At 43.3% G+C, this 20,721-nt stretch overlaps 1 protein-coding gene across 2 annotated transcripts in view; it reads right to left on the bottom strand.

Moving 5' to 3' along the window:
* dmxl1 (Dmx like 1) overlaps positions 1-20,721 on the bottom strand; it is a 40,025-nt gene that overhangs the window by 9,108 nt on the left and 10,196 nt on the right. Inside the window, exons 15-45 of one of the 2 annotated variants that reach the window (XM_079553911.1) lie at positions 20,599-20,688; positions 20,257-20,356; positions 20,050-20,169; positions 19,735-19,959; positions 18,393-19,633; positions 18,059-18,317; positions 17,822-17,958; positions 17,509-17,695; positions 17,321-17,431; positions 17,020-17,189; positions 16,767-16,864; positions 16,498-16,663; positions 15,711-15,839; positions 15,337-15,445; positions 11,445-11,959; positions 10,866-11,078; positions 10,654-10,752; positions 10,304-10,471; positions 9,337-9,534; positions 9,187-9,263; positions 8,147-8,268; positions 7,740-7,997; positions 5,891-6,102; positions 5,651-5,799; positions 5,439-5,524; positions 5,136-5,331; positions 3,092-3,209; positions 2,664-2,726; positions 1,647-1,733; positions 1,132-1,250; positions 656-803 (exon numbers count right to left, since the gene is read on the bottom strand). In XM_079553911.1, coding sequence (XP_079410037.1) covers positions 656-803; positions 1,132-1,250; positions 1,647-1,733; positions 2,664-2,726; positions 3,092-3,209; positions 5,136-5,331; positions 5,439-5,524; positions 5,651-5,799; positions 5,891-6,102; positions 7,740-7,997; positions 8,147-8,268; positions 9,187-9,263; positions 9,337-9,534; positions 10,304-10,471; positions 10,654-10,752; positions 10,866-11,078; positions 11,445-11,959; positions 15,337-15,445; positions 15,711-15,839; positions 16,498-16,663; positions 16,767-16,864; positions 17,020-17,189; positions 17,321-17,431; positions 17,509-17,695; positions 17,822-17,958; positions 18,059-18,317; positions 18,393-19,633; positions 19,735-19,959; positions 20,050-20,169; positions 20,257-20,356; positions 20,599-20,688 — 5,970 coding nt within the window. The remainder of the gene's footprint in view (positions 1-655; positions 804-1,131; positions 1,251-1,646; positions 1,734-2,663; positions 2,727-3,091; positions 3,210-5,135; positions 5,332-5,438; positions 5,525-5,650; positions 5,800-5,890; positions 6,103-7,739; positions 7,998-8,146; positions 8,269-9,186; positions 9,264-9,336; positions 9,535-10,303; positions 10,472-10,653; positions 10,753-10,865; positions 11,079-11,444; positions 11,960-15,336; positions 15,446-15,710; positions 15,840-16,497; positions 16,664-16,766; positions 16,865-17,019; positions 17,190-17,320; positions 17,432-17,508; positions 17,696-17,821; positions 17,959-18,058; positions 18,318-18,392; positions 19,634-19,734; positions 19,960-20,049; positions 20,170-20,256; positions 20,357-20,598; positions 20,689-20,721) is intronic. The other variant, XM_079553912.1, reaches the window with a different exon arrangement.

Raw genomic sequence — 20,721 nt, forward strand, 5'->3', positions numbered from 1 at the left:
GTTTTACTTCACAACTAAACCCACTCGACCTTGAGCATTTATCTCGACTTGGTAAAATGATTAGATGCTGAGTGCACTTTACAGTTCATCCATTGCATACCGTATCAAGAGCAAGAAAAGAGTCGTTCAAACCAACAAAGATGAATCACCAGCGCTGCCTTTACAAAAAAAAGAAAAGAAAAAAACACCACTAACACAGGAACAAATTCAGCTTCCCGCTCATGGTGCCAACGCTATTGGCCAAAACAGATTGGGGAGAAATGTGTGCAGAACTGGGCTTTCATCTTGGCTGAAAACCTTCCCCCCAAAACAAACTATTTCCAGGGAACATAGTGTTAAGCTGAATATGAGCAGCCGTAACGCTATTGGCAAACCGGGCCTACAGATAAACATCACTTTTCTTTTCTTTTTTTTATGTTTTGAGTATAAATAGGAGCAAATGTGAAGTGACATTGTTTTCTATGATCAAACAATGAGGATATAAAATTCTGTCAGTATGTGAATTTTTTTGAGAAGAATTGTTGCTAAATGGAAAAATAATATTACTTCTAGTACTTGCTTCATGGCAGTTTGGAAGTGGAAGATTCTTAAAATTCACTTGTGCATTATTAAAAATGTGTAATAGATCTGTTTTTCCTACTTGTGTGACACCCACCACAGACGCCCCTCGCCCCGTCTGCACGCCCCCCAGCCAGGGCATGTTGATGGGTGTCCCGGGACTGCTGTGAGTGTACGGGGTGGTTCCATGGAGAGCAGCGAAGTCGTCCCGAGCGTGGACCACCAAGAAGTCATCGCCGCTAACCCTATAGACAAGTTTGAAATGAGAAAAATGAGAAATGCCGACAGCTGGCAGCAAAATTCTTTAGTTTTAGGGGGATTTTTTTTTTCATCACTATTATTATGCAGCTCAGCTAGAGAAAAAGACGAACAGTGCTGAAACTCTGAGAATGTGCCTCCTACACAAACAGCAGAGAACCAATCGCATGTCTCACACCCACTCTCAATTTAGCCGCACTGGTGGAAAGGGTGAAAAGGTTGAGTAGACGGCACCCTGGATGAACTTACAGTGGAGCCCACAGCCAGTGCAGAGAATACGGCTCTGTGCACCAGCGCGCATGCTCAGCCTCTTACCCTTTGGCTTCGGCCTCATCATCATCGATCCATGTCAAGATCTGCGTAGCCAAGATGGATGACACATCCAGCTCCTGAATGTCATGGGTGGAGGCCATGACTAAACAGTTACGGTTTGCCTGCGAGGAGCGTTGAGACGAGGAGGGGGTGAAGGGAACGTCAGGGGAGGCGCAGAAAAAGGCAAACAAAAAATAGATTATGACAAGGCCCTTTCTGAAGTTTCACAGCACAAACGCAACAGACTCAAGCGTACAACTTTTTGCTCAAATCGATAACAATGGATGCAATTTCTTTTTCTGAGAAGAAGCTAGCATGACTGCGGTACTTTAACTTTCACTCAAACTACAGTCAACAAGCCCATCACAAAGTCTACATGGGTTTGAAGACATTGAAGTAGCCAGGAGATGGTGGACGGTTAGCTGTTGTAGTTATGAACTTTATGGCAGATATTATAATGCATCACTGGGACTATATTGACTATTTTACATAATATACACAAATGGTCAACTGTTTACCTTATTAATGGCAAATGCAGTGATGATATCGGATTCCTTGTGGATAATGCGAGCCTTTCCACCAGGGCAGGCCAGGTCTGACTCAGTCTGTTGGAGAAAGACAAAGTAATAAAGACTTTCAGCTCAAATAGAGGGTCTTAATCCAAGACAAAAACTAAATGGTCCCAAGTTATCCTAACTGACCAATTAAAAAGTATTCAATGTTCCTACAGATCCTTCGTGCTTTGTGATGTCCTGCCTTGTGCTTCAGACAATTATTGGCCACGAGAGCCAGAAGAACTGGTTAAGTGCCGCTAGTCAGCATGAGCACAGCAGCTATAAGGCATGAGCAGCAGCACACACTGTACCACACAGCTCCTCTGGGAGGATGGATACAGGGGCTGAACATATTGTAGAGGCGTTTCATTTGGACACCAAAGCCTCTTTAATTCAATCTTAAAGGATGTGTGTCTCATTTGAAGTCTTTATTACATTTATTCAAGGGGAAAAGACCATGTCTTTTTCTGTCAGATGGAATAAAGTAGAGTTTGACTCTAAATATGGTGGTTTGCCATTTTCTGCGAGCACATAATCCCTGTAGAGCGCAGATTCACTGCGACAGTGCTGGGCCATTAATCAGCAGCTATTCAGTTTCATAGCTAGTCCTCCGAGAGACGGGCTTAATTAACACTGATCCAAATGGAGGAGCTACACTGTGGCAGCTCACACAGCGAGAGCCCGGAGATTAGAGAACCTCTACCAAGCAAACATGTGCAGAGCCATTTAGCATTCAGGCTTCAAGTCCCCATGAATATTTAGACAGTCCCATGTACGATTAATGTCAAACACAGTCAGGAACATAGGGGTTCATAACCTCACAAATGTACACTTACTATACACTGTGTGCAGTGAATGTTTTCAGAACACACATGAAAAGCTGATTTTACATTTCTGAATTTCACACCATTACAGAGAGTTTAGACAAGGATTCAAAGATCATCATTTTAAAGAATGATTGTAAATGTAAATCAACAATACCTGAAAATTCCCGATTTCCTCGATTCCTGAACATTTCTCTAAGTCACTTTGGTCCTCAATTGACTAATGATTGTGGAGGCGGCACAAAAGAACAGGGGAGACACACACACACAAAACATTCAACGACGACAACGGTGAGCCATGCAGTCAAACAAGGAAATTAAATTCAAGTGCAGTTAATTCACAGTGCAGTCAGTATTTTACACCAGTCTAAACATAATTACACAGGTGGAGGCCAGTAATATTAGTGTGCCGCACAAACCAGGCACAGATGCATTAAGGGGATGTAAAAGCAATAGGGATGCAATTTAACCCGCAGTAATTACAGAGGTGTGCAGTGGGCTAATCACAACATTGGTTAGCACCTTATTAAAGGCTGTAGTAAAAACCGTTATGGGGGGAGAGCAGAGATAATGAAGCGGACATACCTCGTTCGGGTCACGTTTTTTGGTGAAGATGTTTCGGATAAAAGTCTCTTGCACTTCTTCTTGCTTCACCAAAAACAGCCATAAGCGTTTTACTGGCAGTGCTGCGTGATGGCTTGACCTGGGACAAAAAAATATATATAGTTACAAACCTCACATAAAACAAAATAAAAACAGCCATATGTGCCCAGTCACTAGAGCACTATTGTCACTCGTAGAGAGGTGAGAACAGCCCAAAAGTTTAGAGGCCGATTCCTCTCTTAGACATAATTTCCAGTTCCTAAATTCAACTTGCCACATCTTCTCCAAATATAATCAGATTTCCATGTGTTGCACATTGTTGTTAAACTTTGGAGACTACACTTTCACAAGCCATGTCCCGCTCAAAATGCCCCAAAACAGAGTTGTTCTCATGATGGGTCACATATACAGTGCCTCTCGTAAGTATTCATACACCTTGAGCTTTTGCACATTTTGTCATGTTTACAACCCTAAACATAAAGATTTTATTTTGATTTTTTTTACTGAACGTTCACACACAAGTAACAGACAGCTGTGAAGTGAAAGCAAAATGATACATGATTCCGTTATTTTTCAAAAAATAGAAGTATTCATACAGCATTTTCTGAGTGCATTAAATTGCCTTTAAAACATTTATAATGACTCCAGAATGTTCACACCTTGGCCTAACCATTAAATAGAGGCCACCTGTGTGTAATCTACTCTCAGTTTAATTGCAGCTGTTCTTTTAGGCCCTCAGAGCTATGGTCGGAGTGTATTGGTCACTAAACAACATCATTAAGGTCAAGGAGCACCAGAGAGGTCAGGGATAAAGCCGTGGAGAAGTTTAAAGCAGCATTAAGTTATACAAAGATTTCCCAAGATTTAAACATCTCCCGGAGCACTGTTCAATCCATCATTCAGAAATGGAAAGAGTAAAGCACCACTGCAAACTTACCAAGACACGGCTGTTCACGTAAACTAACAAACCGAACAAGGAGAGGACAGGTCAGAAATACAACCAAGTTTCCCAAGATAACTCTGGAGGAGCTGTGAAGTCCTGCCGCTGAGCTGGGGGAATCTGTGCATGGGACAACTATAAGTCGTATCTACACAAATCTGGCCTTCATGGACGAGTGGAAGAAGAAAGCCATTATTGAAAGGAGGCCATAAGAAATCCAAATGAAGTTTGCTAGAAGTCATATGGAGGACACAGCTCCATGTGGAAGAAGGAGCTTTGGTCAGATGAGACAAAAATTGAACTTTTTGGCCCAGATGCAAAACGCTATGTATGGAGCAAATCTGACAGTGCTCCTCGTCCTGAGTGCACCATCCCCAGTGTCAAATATACGAGGGGGAGCATCATGCTGTGGGGCTGCTTTTCCTCAGCGGGGACTGGGAAGATTGTAAGAATAGTTGTGAAGATGGATGGAGCCAAATACAGAGACATTTTGGAGGAAAACCTGCTGGAGTCACAAGAGAACTGAGGCTGGGGCAGAGATTCACCTTCCAGCAGGACAATGACCCGGAGCACAAAGATAAATCTTCAATGGAATGGTTCAATAAAAACATATTAATGTGTTAGAATGGCCCAGTCAAAGTCCTGACCAAAATCCTACTGAAAATCTGTGGAATAATGTGACAACTGCTGTTCACAAACGCTCTCCTTCTAATGTGACAGAGCTTGAGTTGTTTTGTAAAGAGGAATGGGCTAAAATGGCAGTCTCTACATGTGTAAATCTTGTAGAGTCAAACCCCAAAAGACTTGTGCTGTTATTACAGCAAAAGGGGGTCCACAAAGTATTCATTCATGCTGTATGAATACTTATGCACGCCCCACTTTTCACTTTTCTATTTTTTTGAAAAATAACAGAATCATGTATCATTTTGCTTTCACTTCACAGTTGTCTGTTACTTGTGCGTGAACGTTCAGTAAAAAAAATCAAAATAAAATCTTGTTTAGGGTTGTAAACATGACAAAATGTGCAAAAGTTCAAGGTGTATGAATACTTTCGAGAGGCACTGTAAATCATCCATAAACACATACCTGAATGGAGTGTTGGTTGGCTCGAACAGCGCCTTGTGTCTGAGAAGGGCAGGGCCAGGCGTCTCATCCAGGAGGTGGGTGGAGATGTATTTTGAGGGCGGCCCGCCAAAGAGCTCCAGACGTTTCTGCAGAACCTGCTCCCAGCGCTGTAGAGTTTTCAATACACCATGGCACAGAGGGGAGGCCACAGGGAGATCTGGGAACATTGCAAGAAAGAGCACACAAATGACTTACAATTGTCTGTAAAAATTAAACTATGACATCATTTCCTAAAACGCTGATGCTTTCATTTGTCAAAGTTACCTAATAGATCATATCCTGCCATGGGATAGAACGACTTCAGGTTGACCAGCACTAACTGAACCATTGCGAGCCGCATCAGGCACCAACTGTAAAGCAAAAAACAAACCAAAAAATACTAAAAACTTGTATTCTGGGGCATCTTTCTTCTCACTGTCTCACTGCAAAGGTGCTTCATCACAGGTCTGGGATACTGGCCACAGGCGGATCATTACCTGTAGGAGTTATGGTTGGAGTGTTCCCTTTGCGGCGAGTTGGGATCGAATATGTCTTCATAATCCTCGTCATCTTCATCCTCGTCTTCACTGCCTTCGCTCGCCTCCGAGTCATATTCAATACGGTTTTCCGATGGCGGCAGTGACGGCTAAAAGAAATGGCACAATACCATGAGTTATAAAGAAACTGCACATTGCTTTAGTATACGAAGAAGTAGTGTACAAGTCAAATAACTTCACCTTGGCAATGAAGTAATCCCAAATGCTGAGCTCTGGTGGGACAAACTGCTCCTTAAAGATGGAGGATGCTTCTCTCTCAACCACAGGCACATACAGAGGGCTGGGAGGTGTTTCTCTGTCCATTGAGGATTCTTCCTTTGAGCCACTTCGCGATGACGTCAGGAGTCTAAAACGCCTGGACTTCCTTTCAGAGCCGTCAATACCTGGAGAAGCTAGAGAAATAACAAAATGAGTGGGTGCTTCGCTTGAACATCCTGTCAAAGACATTTAAATATCTGAGCTCGTCTAACAGATGATGCTCTAAAAAGCAGGGCCCAGTTGACTTGGATACTTTTTTTCTTGCCGTGCTTTCTTGGCTGCTACTTCTGCTACACAAATGATCCGTTAAATCGTGATTCAAACTTGCCTTTTCCTTTTGCAACAAGCCACATAATATTGTGAAGGAAGTTATAGGCCCTATTCCTGATTTCAGTTGTGTCCAAACTTATTTTCCAACATTTCCAATGGATTTCCAACATCCCAGAACCTCACAGGGATGAGTTTCTAAGTTTGTTTTCCGACTTTCAGGATCAATGTCACACTGATGCCAACATAGGGCTGGGCAATTAATCGAATGGTGATTTTAATAAAGGTCGATCACGATAATCGCGTGGTGTGTTTTAATCGAGGAGAACTGGCCAGTCCTGTCGCATTCTGGAAAAAAATATGGACAGCGCAATGCTGCAGCGCCTGTCAGGTCAATCCCAGGGAAACACTCGGCCCAAACAAACAGGAAGCACAGGATGGCACATGCGGCAGCCAGAGGAGAGGACCTGGTGATTTTACGTGTGAAATCAGCTACAAAGTTGCATGAACTCGTCTAATTGGCAGGTCCAAGCGTGTGTTTGTTTTGCCCGAGGAACAGGACGCGTGCACGGGGATGAAGAGTTTAAGTTTAAACTATTAATCGCTATTTGGACCATGTGGATTTGTTTTCAGGCTGCAGCTGTGGATTAGCTGGACTTCTCTACAGTGAAGTGCAAGTTTGCTCGTCTTTTATACTAATAAATGCGCTGTTTACTCGTACTTCTTTATGTACATATTAAGTTGCTAGCGCTTCACTCCATGAAGTCGTGGCTTTTTAAGGCCCCGCGGTCAAACAAACACGCGCTCGTTGTCTGACATTCTTCAAATATTAAATTTTTTTGCGTCTCCTTTGCAGATGTTTGTGTGTTGCTTGGCTGTTTGTGTGTTGTTGTACTGTGAAGCTAGTGTGGAGTTTGTTTTTGCTGATGAGTTTGCTGCAGTTTTCAGTTTGGTCGCAGGATCTGTTTACATGCTTGTCCAGGAAAGACCTCGATTTTCGATGTAATTATTTTTGTTTAAAAGAGAAAAACAATAAATGTGATCAATCAAATTGGGGAAAATAATAGTGATTATTTTTTTCCCCAACAGAAACTAACCTGCAAGTCCACAATTGATACAAATGCTTTGAAATCACATGGCCAGTCTTTTCTCACACACCACTGCCTATTCTGAAAGACGAAAACATGAATTTTTTTTCACTATTATAAAGAAAAGAAAAATGTGGGTGAAGCGTCTTGCCCAAGGACTCCTCATCAACAGATTCTCTCACACTAAACAGGGCACACTTTTCCCCACAAAGTAAGATGGATCGGCGAAGCGTGCGAGAAGCTAATTGGCTAATAGGCTGATGGATTTCTCAGTGACCTACAGAGGAGAGGCCAATTAATTTAGCAAACCTGATTTCATTTCACTCCTGGGTCACCTCTAAAAGGGAAACCTGACACCGAGAGGCTGCTTTCCTGCAAAGTCAGAGCAAACTTGAGCAACAGAAGTTTGTGCGGACCTGGTGGGGGGGTTCTGACGGGGCTATTGGCTTTATCCAAGACTGGGGAGCGAGCTCCTCCACCGAACACGGTCACCCAGAGCCTGCTGTTGAGAGGGTGCGCCGTGATGTGGTACAGCTCGTTGCTGGAGTGCGTGGCCATGCCGTGAACAAACAGGCTCAGGTAGACCGCGGTGAGGATCTCGCAGAGCAGCACGGCCAGACCGGGCTGGCTCTCCTCTCCCGCTGAGGTCAACAGGCGGATTAAAGCGGCGATTCCTGGGAGGACAGAGAAGAAGCTAGATCATGAACGGACACTGTGAGCAGCTTTTGCAAGGTCTAATGTGTACTTTTAAATATTGAATCACTCACTGCCTTTCTAGTGTTCCCATAAACAGTTACACAAGCATTGGTCAAACTGGATTTACCTGGCCACTGAGCGGGCGCAGTGTTGGGCTGCGCCGACTCCTCCATGCTGACAGTCCGGAGCGGCTGCTTCTGAGACAACAACACACTCTCGTACACAATCCCAGTGAAGGGATCTACGTGGCTGCAGGGCAACAAAAATTCAACATTAGACAAACAAGCCAGAGGTTCCATCAAGTTGAACAAGCGCTCATTAGCCAAACTAAACTTAATTCAAAACGCAGCATGGTGCCTGATTCTCAGAGCTATTTAATGCATAAGCTGGCAAGTCAAATATCAAAGCACAACATGGGGAGAACTGGAGACAAGTCCCTGCTGTAAAGGCAGAAAATCCAATAAGGGGGAAAACAGGGGCTCAATTTCATCAAACCTCAGCACTCCAGGACAGTTTATATTCAGATTAGCATAACAAAGACGGTGCTAATTTAGAAACTGCCAAGCTAATTAAGTTACACAAGCCGCGGTAAGCGAGAAAGTGCTCACTTAGCATGTTACTCGAAGTTATGCAATGAGTAAAACCCAGAGGATCCCATACAAATAAAGCCTCGCATTTTTTGCAGTATATGAGAAGGTTTGTCCGCACACAACTGTTCAGCAACCATTTAGATATTAAAGGGCTGGGCGATATGGCAAAAAAATAAATCACGATTATTTGTTTCATATTGAACAATCTCGATATTCAATTCGATTTAATATTTTTTAATTGTAAAAATAAATGCATTTTAGCTGATTCAAGAACATGACAAGACAAACCTTTTATATAAAAATTCCCCAGTATAGTTTACTACATAAAAATCTTCCATTGTTCTCATTCAAACTCCCAAACTATGTACTTTTACAGTTCAAGAAATAGTTGTAAATCATTAATAACCAAGACGATTATTGAACACTGAGATTTTGCGATTTCGATTAATTGCCCAGCCCCAAGGTAATATATTGTCCTTTGTAAACAAGAAAACGTCTTCTTAAAATGACTTAGTGTAAACCACTTAAGGAAGGAAACCAGTTGTGCAAACGAGAGCTTTGCGGTGGTGAAACATACCTGTAGGTGTGTCCATCGCAAAGACACTGATAAATGCAGGCTGAGAGAGAGGCGGCCAAAGTGTGCATCACATAAATCTAAAGAATACAAATAAAAGATTACCCTTTCGTACAAGTAAAAAGAATCATTAAGCTAGAGACAAATCTGCACCTTGTTATTCACAATATCTGGATGAGGCGGAGAGTCCAGTGCGTTGATGGTTTGTATAATGTCATGACTCAGGTTGGTGAGATGGACGAAAGGATTAGCCACCACCGTTTTAACATTGGAAGTGCAGGCCACGAGGAGAGGGATAGAGGCGTGCTGAGGCTGAGAGCAGGGGGAGGTCACCGGGTGAATCGTCTCATTCTGCACGTGGTCAGAGGAAGAAAAAAAAAAGGAATGTTATGAAATCACAGGGTAAGAATAATTATGCAAGCATTTCCTGGATAGAAGAGAAGTTGAACTGATTCCTCCATGCTTTTGCGACAGTCTTTTCACTGAACAGAAAGAGCTCATTATTCTCAACATAACCCTACAGCTCGGCTCTGAGGTCTTAATGGCAGAACCTGCTTATTGTGCCTCAGAACTGGAGAAAACAGATCATTTCAAGTTGTGAGGTCCACTTTATTAAAAAAAATATTTTTCCGTTTTGTTTGGACTTAAAAGGCATCTTAAGAATGGGCTAGAATGCATGTCTGAAAATAAAACACTAAGAAGGTTAAGATCGATGAAAGACCATTCACAATTAATTAAAACTGCATCTCCTTGTCCAGGTATCTGCAACCAGAAACTGGAGAGTTACCAGTAGTTCTCCAGCCCTTTCTATATAGCTCGCCAAAGGCTTTCTAAGCTCAATGATTCGCATGTTTATTAATTTCCTTTTTGCTCTGAACATGCTGAACACATTCTGCACACATTTGGGTCAAAAAAGTAAAATATACGAACAAAACTGAAGTTATTTTCTGTCATATCATCTTGGCTACCAGTTCTCCTGGGTGAACTCCATCATTGCAATTTCTTTTTTTTTTTACACAAGTCTTTGAAGCATACGTAGCTCCCTGACGTTTTTGTGAAAGTAGCTCACCAGGTAAGAAAGGCTGGAGACCCCTGTCCTAGTCATTGAAAGCCCATTTACCTGGTGAGACTCCTGGAGCAGGAGTATAATCTCCATCCGCACAGAGGCCAGTCCACCACCGTGCGAGCCGTGCAAACTGCAGTAACTCAGAAACATTCGCAGTAACGGCTGGTTACTCAGCAGCCAGTGCCTTCTGCTCCTCAGACTGTCACCACTGGGGCTTCCAAACTGGAGGGAAAAAAAAACAACAACTCCAGATTCATCATGGTTGGACTTATGGTCATAAGGAAGCTCAAATCAAACCACAATAAACTACAATCAATGCACACATCAACATGTAATTCACAATGTCAATTTACTATAACATTTAATCATTATGAATAACTCCATGTCATTAAAAGCGAACCCACCTGCTCCTCCTCCACATACCCGGAGCTGAGGTCAAGGCCCTGGACACACTGGTCTGGGAGGCGGGGTTTGTAACTGCAACACTGCTGAAGAGCCACCACCTGGGCAAAAGACGTCAATATTAACCGATATCTAGAACTTCACTCACTTCCTACACCACAGAGCCCCTCTACTGTGCTGTGTGTAAAGTTTAAAAAGCTTTGAGTGTAGCCACCTCTCTTTCCAACCATTGGTAAAGCTGATATCGTAGCTTCCCTCCGTCCAGCTCGTAGCCCGTTGAGAGTGTCCTCAGCTCATTGGTCATAATCTTCAGGCAGGCGGTGAACTTGAGCTGAGCTGCCAGTATGTCGTCAGAGGGGAGGATGAAGTCAGCGCTGTCCTCCGCAGGAACAGACTCCACCAGGGATGATGTAGTGGTGTGTGCATCCTGTGAACAGACGCAGAGAGATATTTCACTTAAAAGGGACTATAAGGAGTTTAAAAATGTTAAAATGATGTATTTTCCTCCCCCTACATGTTCCAACAACGTCCTAATGTGTAGAATGAGTCCAGCCCTGTTCACCACGGGTCCGAATTGCCGTCATGCACTAACTTAATATAGAAGGTGCAGTTACACATATGATCTGAGGTGGCAGTAGTGAGTATAAAATGGCTAACTTGCATCTAGCCCCTTTAAGATTGGAAAAGTGATGATGCGTTTGCTTTGTGTTTTAGTAAGCATAACTCAACTGATAAAACAATAGCGAGTTGTTTGTGTGTGTGTGATGAAACTATTAAAATGATTATTACCCACCTCTGCCTGCAACACACTGCCTTTGTCCTGGCCATCTCCGCTTCCCTCTTCATCCTCCTCCTCCTCCTCTTTGTCGCTGTCCCACTTCAGCTCCAGCGGCTCGTCAGGAAGAGTCAGCGACGGTTGGCTCCAGTCTAAACTCAGCACAGAATCCGACTGACTGTTGGAGCAGCTGTCAGACTCGTACCCGTTCACGGCGGCGTGAGACCAGTCCTGCTCCGACACGCTCTTACAGCGGTCCTTTCTGTCCGACTGCTTTCGGACTTTGGGCATCTGCGAGAGGACCTCCAGCGCCAGCATGGGGCAGCCGGTTTGAAGGTGAGCGTAGGCGGCGGTGAAGAACAATCTCCTCTCGTCCAGGCTGATGGAGTCCGCTCGGCGCCCCTCCGCCGTCAGACCCACTTTAGCTTTGTCTGAGGAGCCGAAGTGACGGCGGAGCAGCAAAGGGTGTGTGCGCAGGTAAGTGTAGAAGTTGAAGACGTCCGGGTTACAGGAGGAGACAGTTTGGGAACTTTCTATAAAAACAACATAGCAAGATGTGACATTTCCATGAGACTAAATACTGAGACAACAAACAGGCCAGAGCTTTGTGGAAGGATTTGAATTCAGATCGCAAATGTTTTGGGATGGTTTATGGGTATATAGCTGTAATTACAAGGCCTATCTAACCTGGCTAACACCATGCTGCTGTGTGCGCTCGAATTATTTCGAACTGCACAACAGTCTGGGGACCATGGCCGAAATCTCCGGTGGATTTGGGAACCAATCACAGAGCGAGGAGGGACGGCAAGACGATGACGCGCTATTCGATATATGGAAGCTTGTAGTTTATTTACGGATAATAAAAAAAAAGTTTATTTACGGATCCAACGTGACAGCAGCAGACACGATGGTATTTTTTGATCAAGCTTTAGACCTTGTTCTAAATAATTTAGCTCAAAGGTTTACAGCGGGTACGTCATACGTCATCTCATACGATGATACGATTGGCCATGGCTACGTGCAGACGCATGAGACTTTTTTTTTTTTTTTCGTATCGCCCAATAAACGAGTATGGACGATCGTAAACCACAGCTCTCCTACGAGAACATGAATTGGTGGTCCCCAGACTAAATATCACTTGTGATTTTAGTCTAAATATCACTTGTGATTTTAGTCTGGTGTTAGCCAGGCTAAGGCCTATCCACATAAAAACCAAAAACAGACAAAGTCTAGAGTCTACCCTGTCAGCACTAAAAAACAAAGTTTATATTGCCAAATATTTGAAAAGAAGAAGTACAAGTACAATGTGTTCCCTCGCCGTGCTGGAGCGTCTTAGGACAGCGGACACCCACGCCGCTCATCGCCTGCTGCTGACATTTATTTTGACATTATGTTTATGTTTGCCTGGATACTTGACTGGACTTTACAATGTCTTATTTACGGTTTTGTCTTATTGCCTTAATGTTTAGTGCAGCCCTGTGAGGCACCTCCTGTTGTGATAGTGGGCTATACAAAACCATTTTTTGATTGATTTATTGATCCCTGAGATCTTCCATCTGAAAGACTTGTAACAGTTTTAAAGGATCTATATCATGCTATTTTAGCCATTCCAAAATTAAGTATAGGCATTTATATGAATGATTGTACCTCTACCGCTATTGAGCACTCATTTTTGTGAAAAATATAAGTGTTTTCTGGAGGTATTTTTCAAACCCGGAAGACACAACACTTCGATTCAGTTAACTCCGCCCCCTCTCTCCGCACATACTTTACCATAATATAAATAAACAGCAATAAGTGAAGATACTTCACAATGCAGTTATAAGGAGTTGACATCTGCAACACAGCTTCATAAATGGCTAACACACATGCTAATATGCTAACTCGCGTTGGTTATAAAAGTGAATCCACTTTGATTCAGGCGAAGGTTCATCAAACATCCATCAGTGACAGTCACAGAAAAACAATATTTTGGTGATAGTTGCCGAATCCCGGAGAAAAAAACAACTTCAAGTGGCCTCTTCTTGAAAAAGGTTGAATAAACTCCCGTCCTCGTAGCCAAATGCGCTTCTTTTTCTCCGTCCGTGACATTATCGTTAGGTAAGAATAAAGAACAGGTGTCCAGAATAAGTTGCAAAGAGCTCCATCTTCACAGCTGCAGCGCAAACATGACTGATCTGTTCAGACGCTCAGGGGATGTGTTTGTTTTGGCCACAGCTGACCTGGAAGCACCTCGGGCACATCCTTTTTTTTTTCTTCTTTTTTTTTTTCTCTTTGCATCTCTCTTACGTCAGAAATAATGAAAAAGCTGTTTTACAAAGTAAAATCAGGCCGTAAGCATAGAATTAAGACATTACATTACAGACGTTGAGCACTTCCGTTCCGCTGTTACGACACAACTGAACAGGTCAGTTGTTCACCAGGAGAGGGCGGCGCAGCTGCTCAGAGAGCAGGATTCAGGAGGATTACTGAGAGCTGCGTGAATGAAGCCACAAACCACTCTGGGGGTGTTTTTGATAAGGAAATAGCATAACAACATGGCTAAAAGCTCTAAAAAGTCGATTTTGCGTGATATAGGACCTTTAAGTTTGGGACTGAAAAACATGTGCAAAACGTTCCATTCTAGTCCTTATTCCGTATTTTAAGTCTTGTTTTGACACAACTAGCCTCACTAGCCATTACAATACAGTCAAAAAAATTGCGGGATGTGCATGCTGTCAAGTGAAAAGACTTTAAGCCAATAAATGAAAATGAAAAACTGTGGAGCTGATTAGAAACTGACAAGAAGTGATAACATTAGTTAATTTTCTATGTGCAGATTTCCTTCATTTCCATAAAGTCATTCTGGCCTCTGCCCTCCATCTGCACTTTCAAAATAAATTACAGAGCATGAACTCGACCCATGAAGCCCTAAGGCATTTCTAAAAGCTAACCAGAGGCTGGCCGAGAGCACAGATCTTAACTAAGACATCACCTCTATAAAATCTTGATATGAACAAAGTTCAGAGTATCTACACACTGTATGGTAAGAAAAACATACATTTAGTGATATGTAAATATCAGATATTAGTGATATGTAATTATCACTAATATCTGTATGTAGATATAGTAAATATCAAACTTTCGCTGTAGATTACTGATATTAATATGAAACCGTTCGATATTATTGATATAATTATGAGAAAAGGTTTTCTGTCCTTTTATGTTTCAGATAAAAAAAATATTTCCTATATTTTCAGTGACGAAATGTAAGTAATGGATGCAGCCAGGTTTAAAATTAAGGATTTATATCAGTTAAAGACGTTTTTCAGAGAGGATCTTTTCTTTTCTTTTAGTATAGTATATGTATACTATATCCCCCTCCTGGAACCGCCACCTTAACGTGGTGGAGGGGTTTGAGTACCCGAATGATCCTGGGAGCTCTGTTGTCAGGGGCTTTGTGCCCCTGGTAGGGTCTCCCATGGCAAACAGGTCCTAGGTGACGGGTCAGACAAAGAGCGGTTCAGAAGCCCCTTATGAGAGACCAACAGGCCCGGTTAAAATCATGAGGCCGTCCTTCTGTGGACCCACCACCTGCAGGAGGAGCCATAAGGGGCTGGTGCAATGTGATATGGGCAAATGGATGGATAAATGGATGGATGTATAAGATATAGTTTATGTCTTGTACAGTTTTGAATGAGCTTTTATTAAACAAAAAATTTCTAGGCACATCTAGTGATGTGTGAATGTAACAATTCTGGGCCGGCAAATGGATCAACTCTAAGGCTCTAAGGCAAATCACACACTTCATTCACTTCATTTCCAAAGCATACACGTCAACCAAACACTTCTGACCAGTACTAAAATGCCTTTGAAGCAACAACTAGAAAGCAGAAATAGAAGGGACACAATGATGAAGTCAGAAATGCACCTTTATCAGAGCTGGAAGGCTGTTCGAGCAGAGAGTCCAATGCTCTGCTGTAGTCCTCCAGCACCCAGTAGGCCATGCTCCTGAGGAACGGGTCTGGTTGTGCTCCAATCTGAAATGTACACAGAATGTAATTCAGTCATTGTTGTGCTATATTACTTATTCTGCTCTAGAAGAGAATCTGTCATCCAAGTGAAAAATAGTAACTTCAATAGTGTTTTTCTACTGTGTCTTGCTTTTAACGTTTCCTTTGCATTTTGAAGGGAAATAGCTCATTTACATCTAAGATGATTAATTTATCTATAAAAATGACAAATGACTATTGCATAAGGCAGTACAACAGCTTTCCACAGCATGTCTGACGTAACGGAAAGCACCTGTTTGTCTTGTCCCAGAACGTGTCTCTTGAGAATCTTCTTGTAGGTGGATGCCGTCTCAAACTCAGATTCGTGCAGCCTGGAGATCACCAGTGCAAGTTGTAGGTCTTGCAATTTTTCCACACAAACCTGAAAAATCAAACTGCTGAAGTTAATTCCCAGCAAAAGTACTCACTACTACCCACTAAATCACATAAAACAATGTGAAATGGGTTGCTCTTTTCAGGGAATACAGTGTGAGATGCATCTGAATGAAGCTAGACTCCAGCCATGGGGAAGAAACAAAGTCATTGGTGATGCGCATTTCCATAAAGCGCCCAGAGGAAGGTCCAGTTACTCACATCTATGGAATAATGGAACTCATTGCCCCAGAGGCTTTATGAACAGATAGACGCTTGGCGAATTAAAGGTTAAATAAACAAAATGACCTCCTAATGTCCTTGGAATAGTAATATGGCTTCTTCCCCTGTGCAAATATAACTGGCGATGCAGGCTTTATAGCATATTTGTATCCGTCTGGCCGTTCTAATCAGATCACGAAATACCAGTGTCACTGTAGCCGATTGACGTGAAAAACACTACAACATTTCGGAAAATAGACTAAATAAATCTTGATCGAAACGGTAGAAAAATGACAAGATATTTCTGGCACTCATTGGGGTATCTTTTTCTGGGTTCCATCTCTGCAAGTTTAAATAAATCTAAATGCACTCAGTTACTCTGGGAATGTTTACAGTATAAAAGTTTGCCTACCAATAAATCTAGACAGGACTTTCTTTGTACTTGCCTCCACAGCATCTTTAAGGGATCCAGCAAGAAGGAAGAAGGCTGCGGAGTGCTGGAACCGCTGCTTCCCCAGCAGTGAAAAAGCATTCTTTAGAGCTGCTTTTCTCCAGCGGTCGTCTGTGAAATTGTTGCTGAAAAATTCAGTCATTTTGACATTCTTTTGAGATCTGACGGAAAAGGAACAGTAATTTAGTTTGCAGTAGTCTGACAGAACAAGTGAACCATATTGTGATGATAAATTCTAGTTAAAACTATAGTTTTTTTTTGTACCTGTACAATCCCCAGACCACTGCCTTCTTTTTCATTGCAAGATAGAATATAGCTGCGTCCAGAGGATCATTGTTTTTCTGAAATGTAGACTTGGCAACCTGAAAGTAGATTCAAAATTATCTTGATCTTCTCTTTAATAATAAATTTATAATATCAAGACGTCATAAATTTTGGGCGCACATTGTACTTATTAATGCTTTCTTTTACAGACTGTGTTAAGACAGAGACACTAGTGCAAAGTATGGGCCCAGACCTTCTCGATACATCTGCGTAACTTGTTGGTACTACGTAGCCACCAGCCGACGCCCATGGAGCGCAGTTCAGGCCAGGTCGGATCATCCTTCTGTAGAGCAGGCAGCATGTTCAGCAGCTCCTCCTCAGCGTCCGAGTGAAAGGCCCAGGCATAATGGCAGGTGGACAGACCTGATGGGGAAAAGCATATACTTGACACCGTCATGTCTGGCAAAATATTTGACTGGGCCAAGTGTTTGCTGGACATTCAAATTTCTACAGTATATCAAACTAAACAAAACAAAGCAAAAACTACTCCTGACCTTGGCGTAGCAGTTGCAGTCTGTGCGCAGGAGGCAGGGAGGTAGAGAGGAAAGTGTGAAGTCTGACGGCCAGCAAGAACTTCAGTCCACACTCATCCAGTGTCTCCCCTCCTAGACAAACACAAACGGAGCAAACACGTGTATTTTAGAATTAAATAGAAAGTACATAATTCATGCGTCGATGGTACCTTTGTTCTTGCCCTGACTGTCCTTCAGGTCGGTGCTCGTGGTAGCGATGGTGTCGGCCAAAGCCATGAGTGACATTTGCTCCATCCGAGTGAGGCCTGGTAAACTGGAGTGCAGCAGGTGGCTTGACAGAATTTGAGCATGTTCTGGACCAAAATAAGTTGGACTGTACTGAGAGAGGTCTATCACCTAGAGCAGAGTGGAACAGATTAATAGTAAAAGCAGTGGATGGGAAGAACATTCAGGCTGGGAAAGGCACTGTTCTAACATACTAGAGACAATAGTATGTATTAAATAGCATTCAAATAAAAACACCTTGTTCCCCGTTTCCTCCTGGTCGCTCTCCAGAGGGTCTAGGTCTCCTAAGCTGGGAGTATGAAACAGCTCGTCATAGGCATCTGTGTGGCTGGACCCATGTCCACTGTCCCCACTCACACTGCCCACTTTATCTGCTGTAAAATGAACATTACAAGATTAGTCTAAACTGTAATCCTACCATACGATGTGGCCCATGAGCAGACTCGGAAGGCAGAGTGAGCCTCACATACGCACCAGGTTTCTGGGCTGTGTCCTCATCAGCTGCCAGCAGAGCGTACAGGGGCAGAGGAGGCACAGAGCTGATCTCAGTGTAGTCTGGAGACGACTTCTCACTTTTGCTGAACATCTTGAGGTCTCTTGCTGTGCTGCCTCCTGCGCTGATAGTTCGTGAGCGCACTCGTTTCTCTGGGTTTGTGTCTCTGTCTTTTAAAGACACGACCTCTCCTGCAATGCATTTTACCAAGTGCGAGAGAATGGCTTTGGCACGGTGAACCTAAAAACAATAATAACTACTAATTACAGTCAAAATAAAAAAATTAAAATGAGCAATGAGCAAATGATAGCTCACCTTCCCCAAATCCATAAGTTCCAGTAACTGAAAAGGGTGGTACTGCGGCAGAGTGGGGAAGAGGTTGTGCGCAGCTTCAAACAGTCCACAGTCCTCCATTTCGATGGGCAGATCAAAAGCAGTTTTCTTTCCGCTAAGTTTCTGAGCCAAGCTCATCATTGACCTTGTTGATGCCCTTTTCGGAAGGGCCAATGACGGCGTGAAAGATGTTGTAGGAGCCTCCTCTTGACACTGTCGGACAGCAGAGGTAATGGAAGACACACTGCTGCTGATATCTGTGTCTGGAACAGTCGAAGGACAGGCCTGGGGAAGTTTGGGGGGCTGCCACTGAGAGTACACATGCATCTCACAGTCCATGCCTAAAACCAGGATCCCGTCGCGGACCCAGGAGAGGCTCACAGGGATCGGCAGGGTGCCCTCAACAGAGGACACCAAGTCCACAGTTCGAAGCAGCACAAGTTGAGATAAGCTGTGGTCCTTGCTGCCGTAAGAAGACAGTCCCAGTTCTGGAGGCTTCCCAGATAAACGTCCGTACATAAAGATCTTTGTTCCAACACCAACAGTAAGAACATGTATGCCATTCTCCTGAGAAACCCAGTCTAAATGAACCAGACTTTTACCAGACCAACCATGGCAGTTTTCAGGAGGTACAGACAGGTCCATATTACAGTTTGCAATGCTGACATTTTCATTTGGGATGTTGCTAGTACCATCTATGTTGTCCAGTACAATAGTCTGCTCTAGGATCCACTGCGACCCACCAGAGGATTCACACTGAAAGATTCCAATATGGACATGAGGCATTCTGTTGCTGGGTGCATTTGGGCTGGTGGGGACATTTAGACTGTGTTTGAGGCTAAGGTTAGGAACCGTGTGAGTATTGCTGAAGTGAAGATTGGGGGAGGACATGAGAGAAGGGGGAGTCAAAAAGGTGTTTAAACTGAGATGAGGTGTTGAGTTCAGAGGAGTATTTGGCTTTTGCCTGTAGGCCACAGCTATTCGCCCCGTGTGGCAGCAGCTGACCTCAATGGGATATCCGGGGATAGTGACTGCACTGTTTTTAGGAAGTTCTTCTTCTACTTGGAGAGGCCACTCCTCCCACTGATACTCCAGCTCTTCTGTAGCTGAGTCAGGGACCGCAACATTACACCTCCAGAAGCGCACTTTGCCATCTGAGCAGGATGTGGCGAGAAGGTAAGGCACGCAACCTGCTGGTAGCGAACACGATGCGCTTAGGTGACCTAGAGAAAGCACAAAAGTGTAATAAGTTCACACTTTCAGTTTGTCAGAGTTTTTGAGCTTGGTGATGAGAGCCATACATTTGAATATGTATATGACTTACCTGCTGCAGGCCTCACACTCACAGCCTCCACTCCGTCAGGCAGGGCCAGCTCTTGGCTGTAGACCCTCTGTGAGCTGAGGCTCAGGCGACATGCACTCTGCACATTAGAGGTACAGGGTTTACTCTTCACAGTCACTGGAGAAGTCATGGTATCAAAACTAAAATTCATCTGAGAGTTGGCGGTGGAAGAAGTTTTGGAGGGATCTTTGTCCGAGACCGACTCCTCTGAAAAGACACAAGAATTTGAGAAAGTGTGCAATATTGACATATATTGCAGATCTAGTTAAGTGCATCTCAAAAGGGAAAGGTACTCACCTGCAGTGACAGGAAGTGCATTGAGACAGAGGTGCCACATGTGCAGCAAAGAACGACCTGCCGATGTGGATTCTACCACCACTAAGAAAAAACGCGCCGAGAAGAGTGGACGACTCGGGCCTGCAGACATGCACAGAGAGAGTCTGTCTTCAGACATGAATCAATAAAGAATGTAAACATGGCATAATTTACAAACGTGACTGTGACCTGTGTGAGGAGACTCGGATGTTTCAGTTGTCTCAGTCCGTTCATGCCCGAGAATCAGGGCTTCCTCAAAAACATGCAGGAGTTGAGTTTCTTTGCCCTGCTACACAGACATATAGAACCTGGGTTTTAACAACTGCATGTAATGTGTGCATTCAAACACAAGCTGCACCTACAGCTAACATGCACAGAATTGCTTCACACGGTTGACTTTTTAACACGGCTGTGAGAAAACTGCAAAGCTAGAACACTTAGGAATGTATGTTGGAGTTTCAAACCATGGATGTGAATTAAAAATTCAAATACTGAAAATAGTTGCATTATCCTAGTCTTTTAGATACTTACAAAGTCTGTGATGGCATCCAGTTCAATGATGCATCCTGGTTTTGCTGTTGACTGCTGGCTAATGATGTTGAAAACCTCACCAACATATTTCTAACATGAAAAAACAGATTGTTATTTTCAGCT

This window comes from Gobius niger, assembly GCF_951799975.1.
Source record: "Gobius niger genome assembly, chromosome: 1".
NCBI lineage: Eukaryota > Metazoa > Chordata > Actinopteri > Gobiiformes > Gobiidae > Gobius > Gobius niger.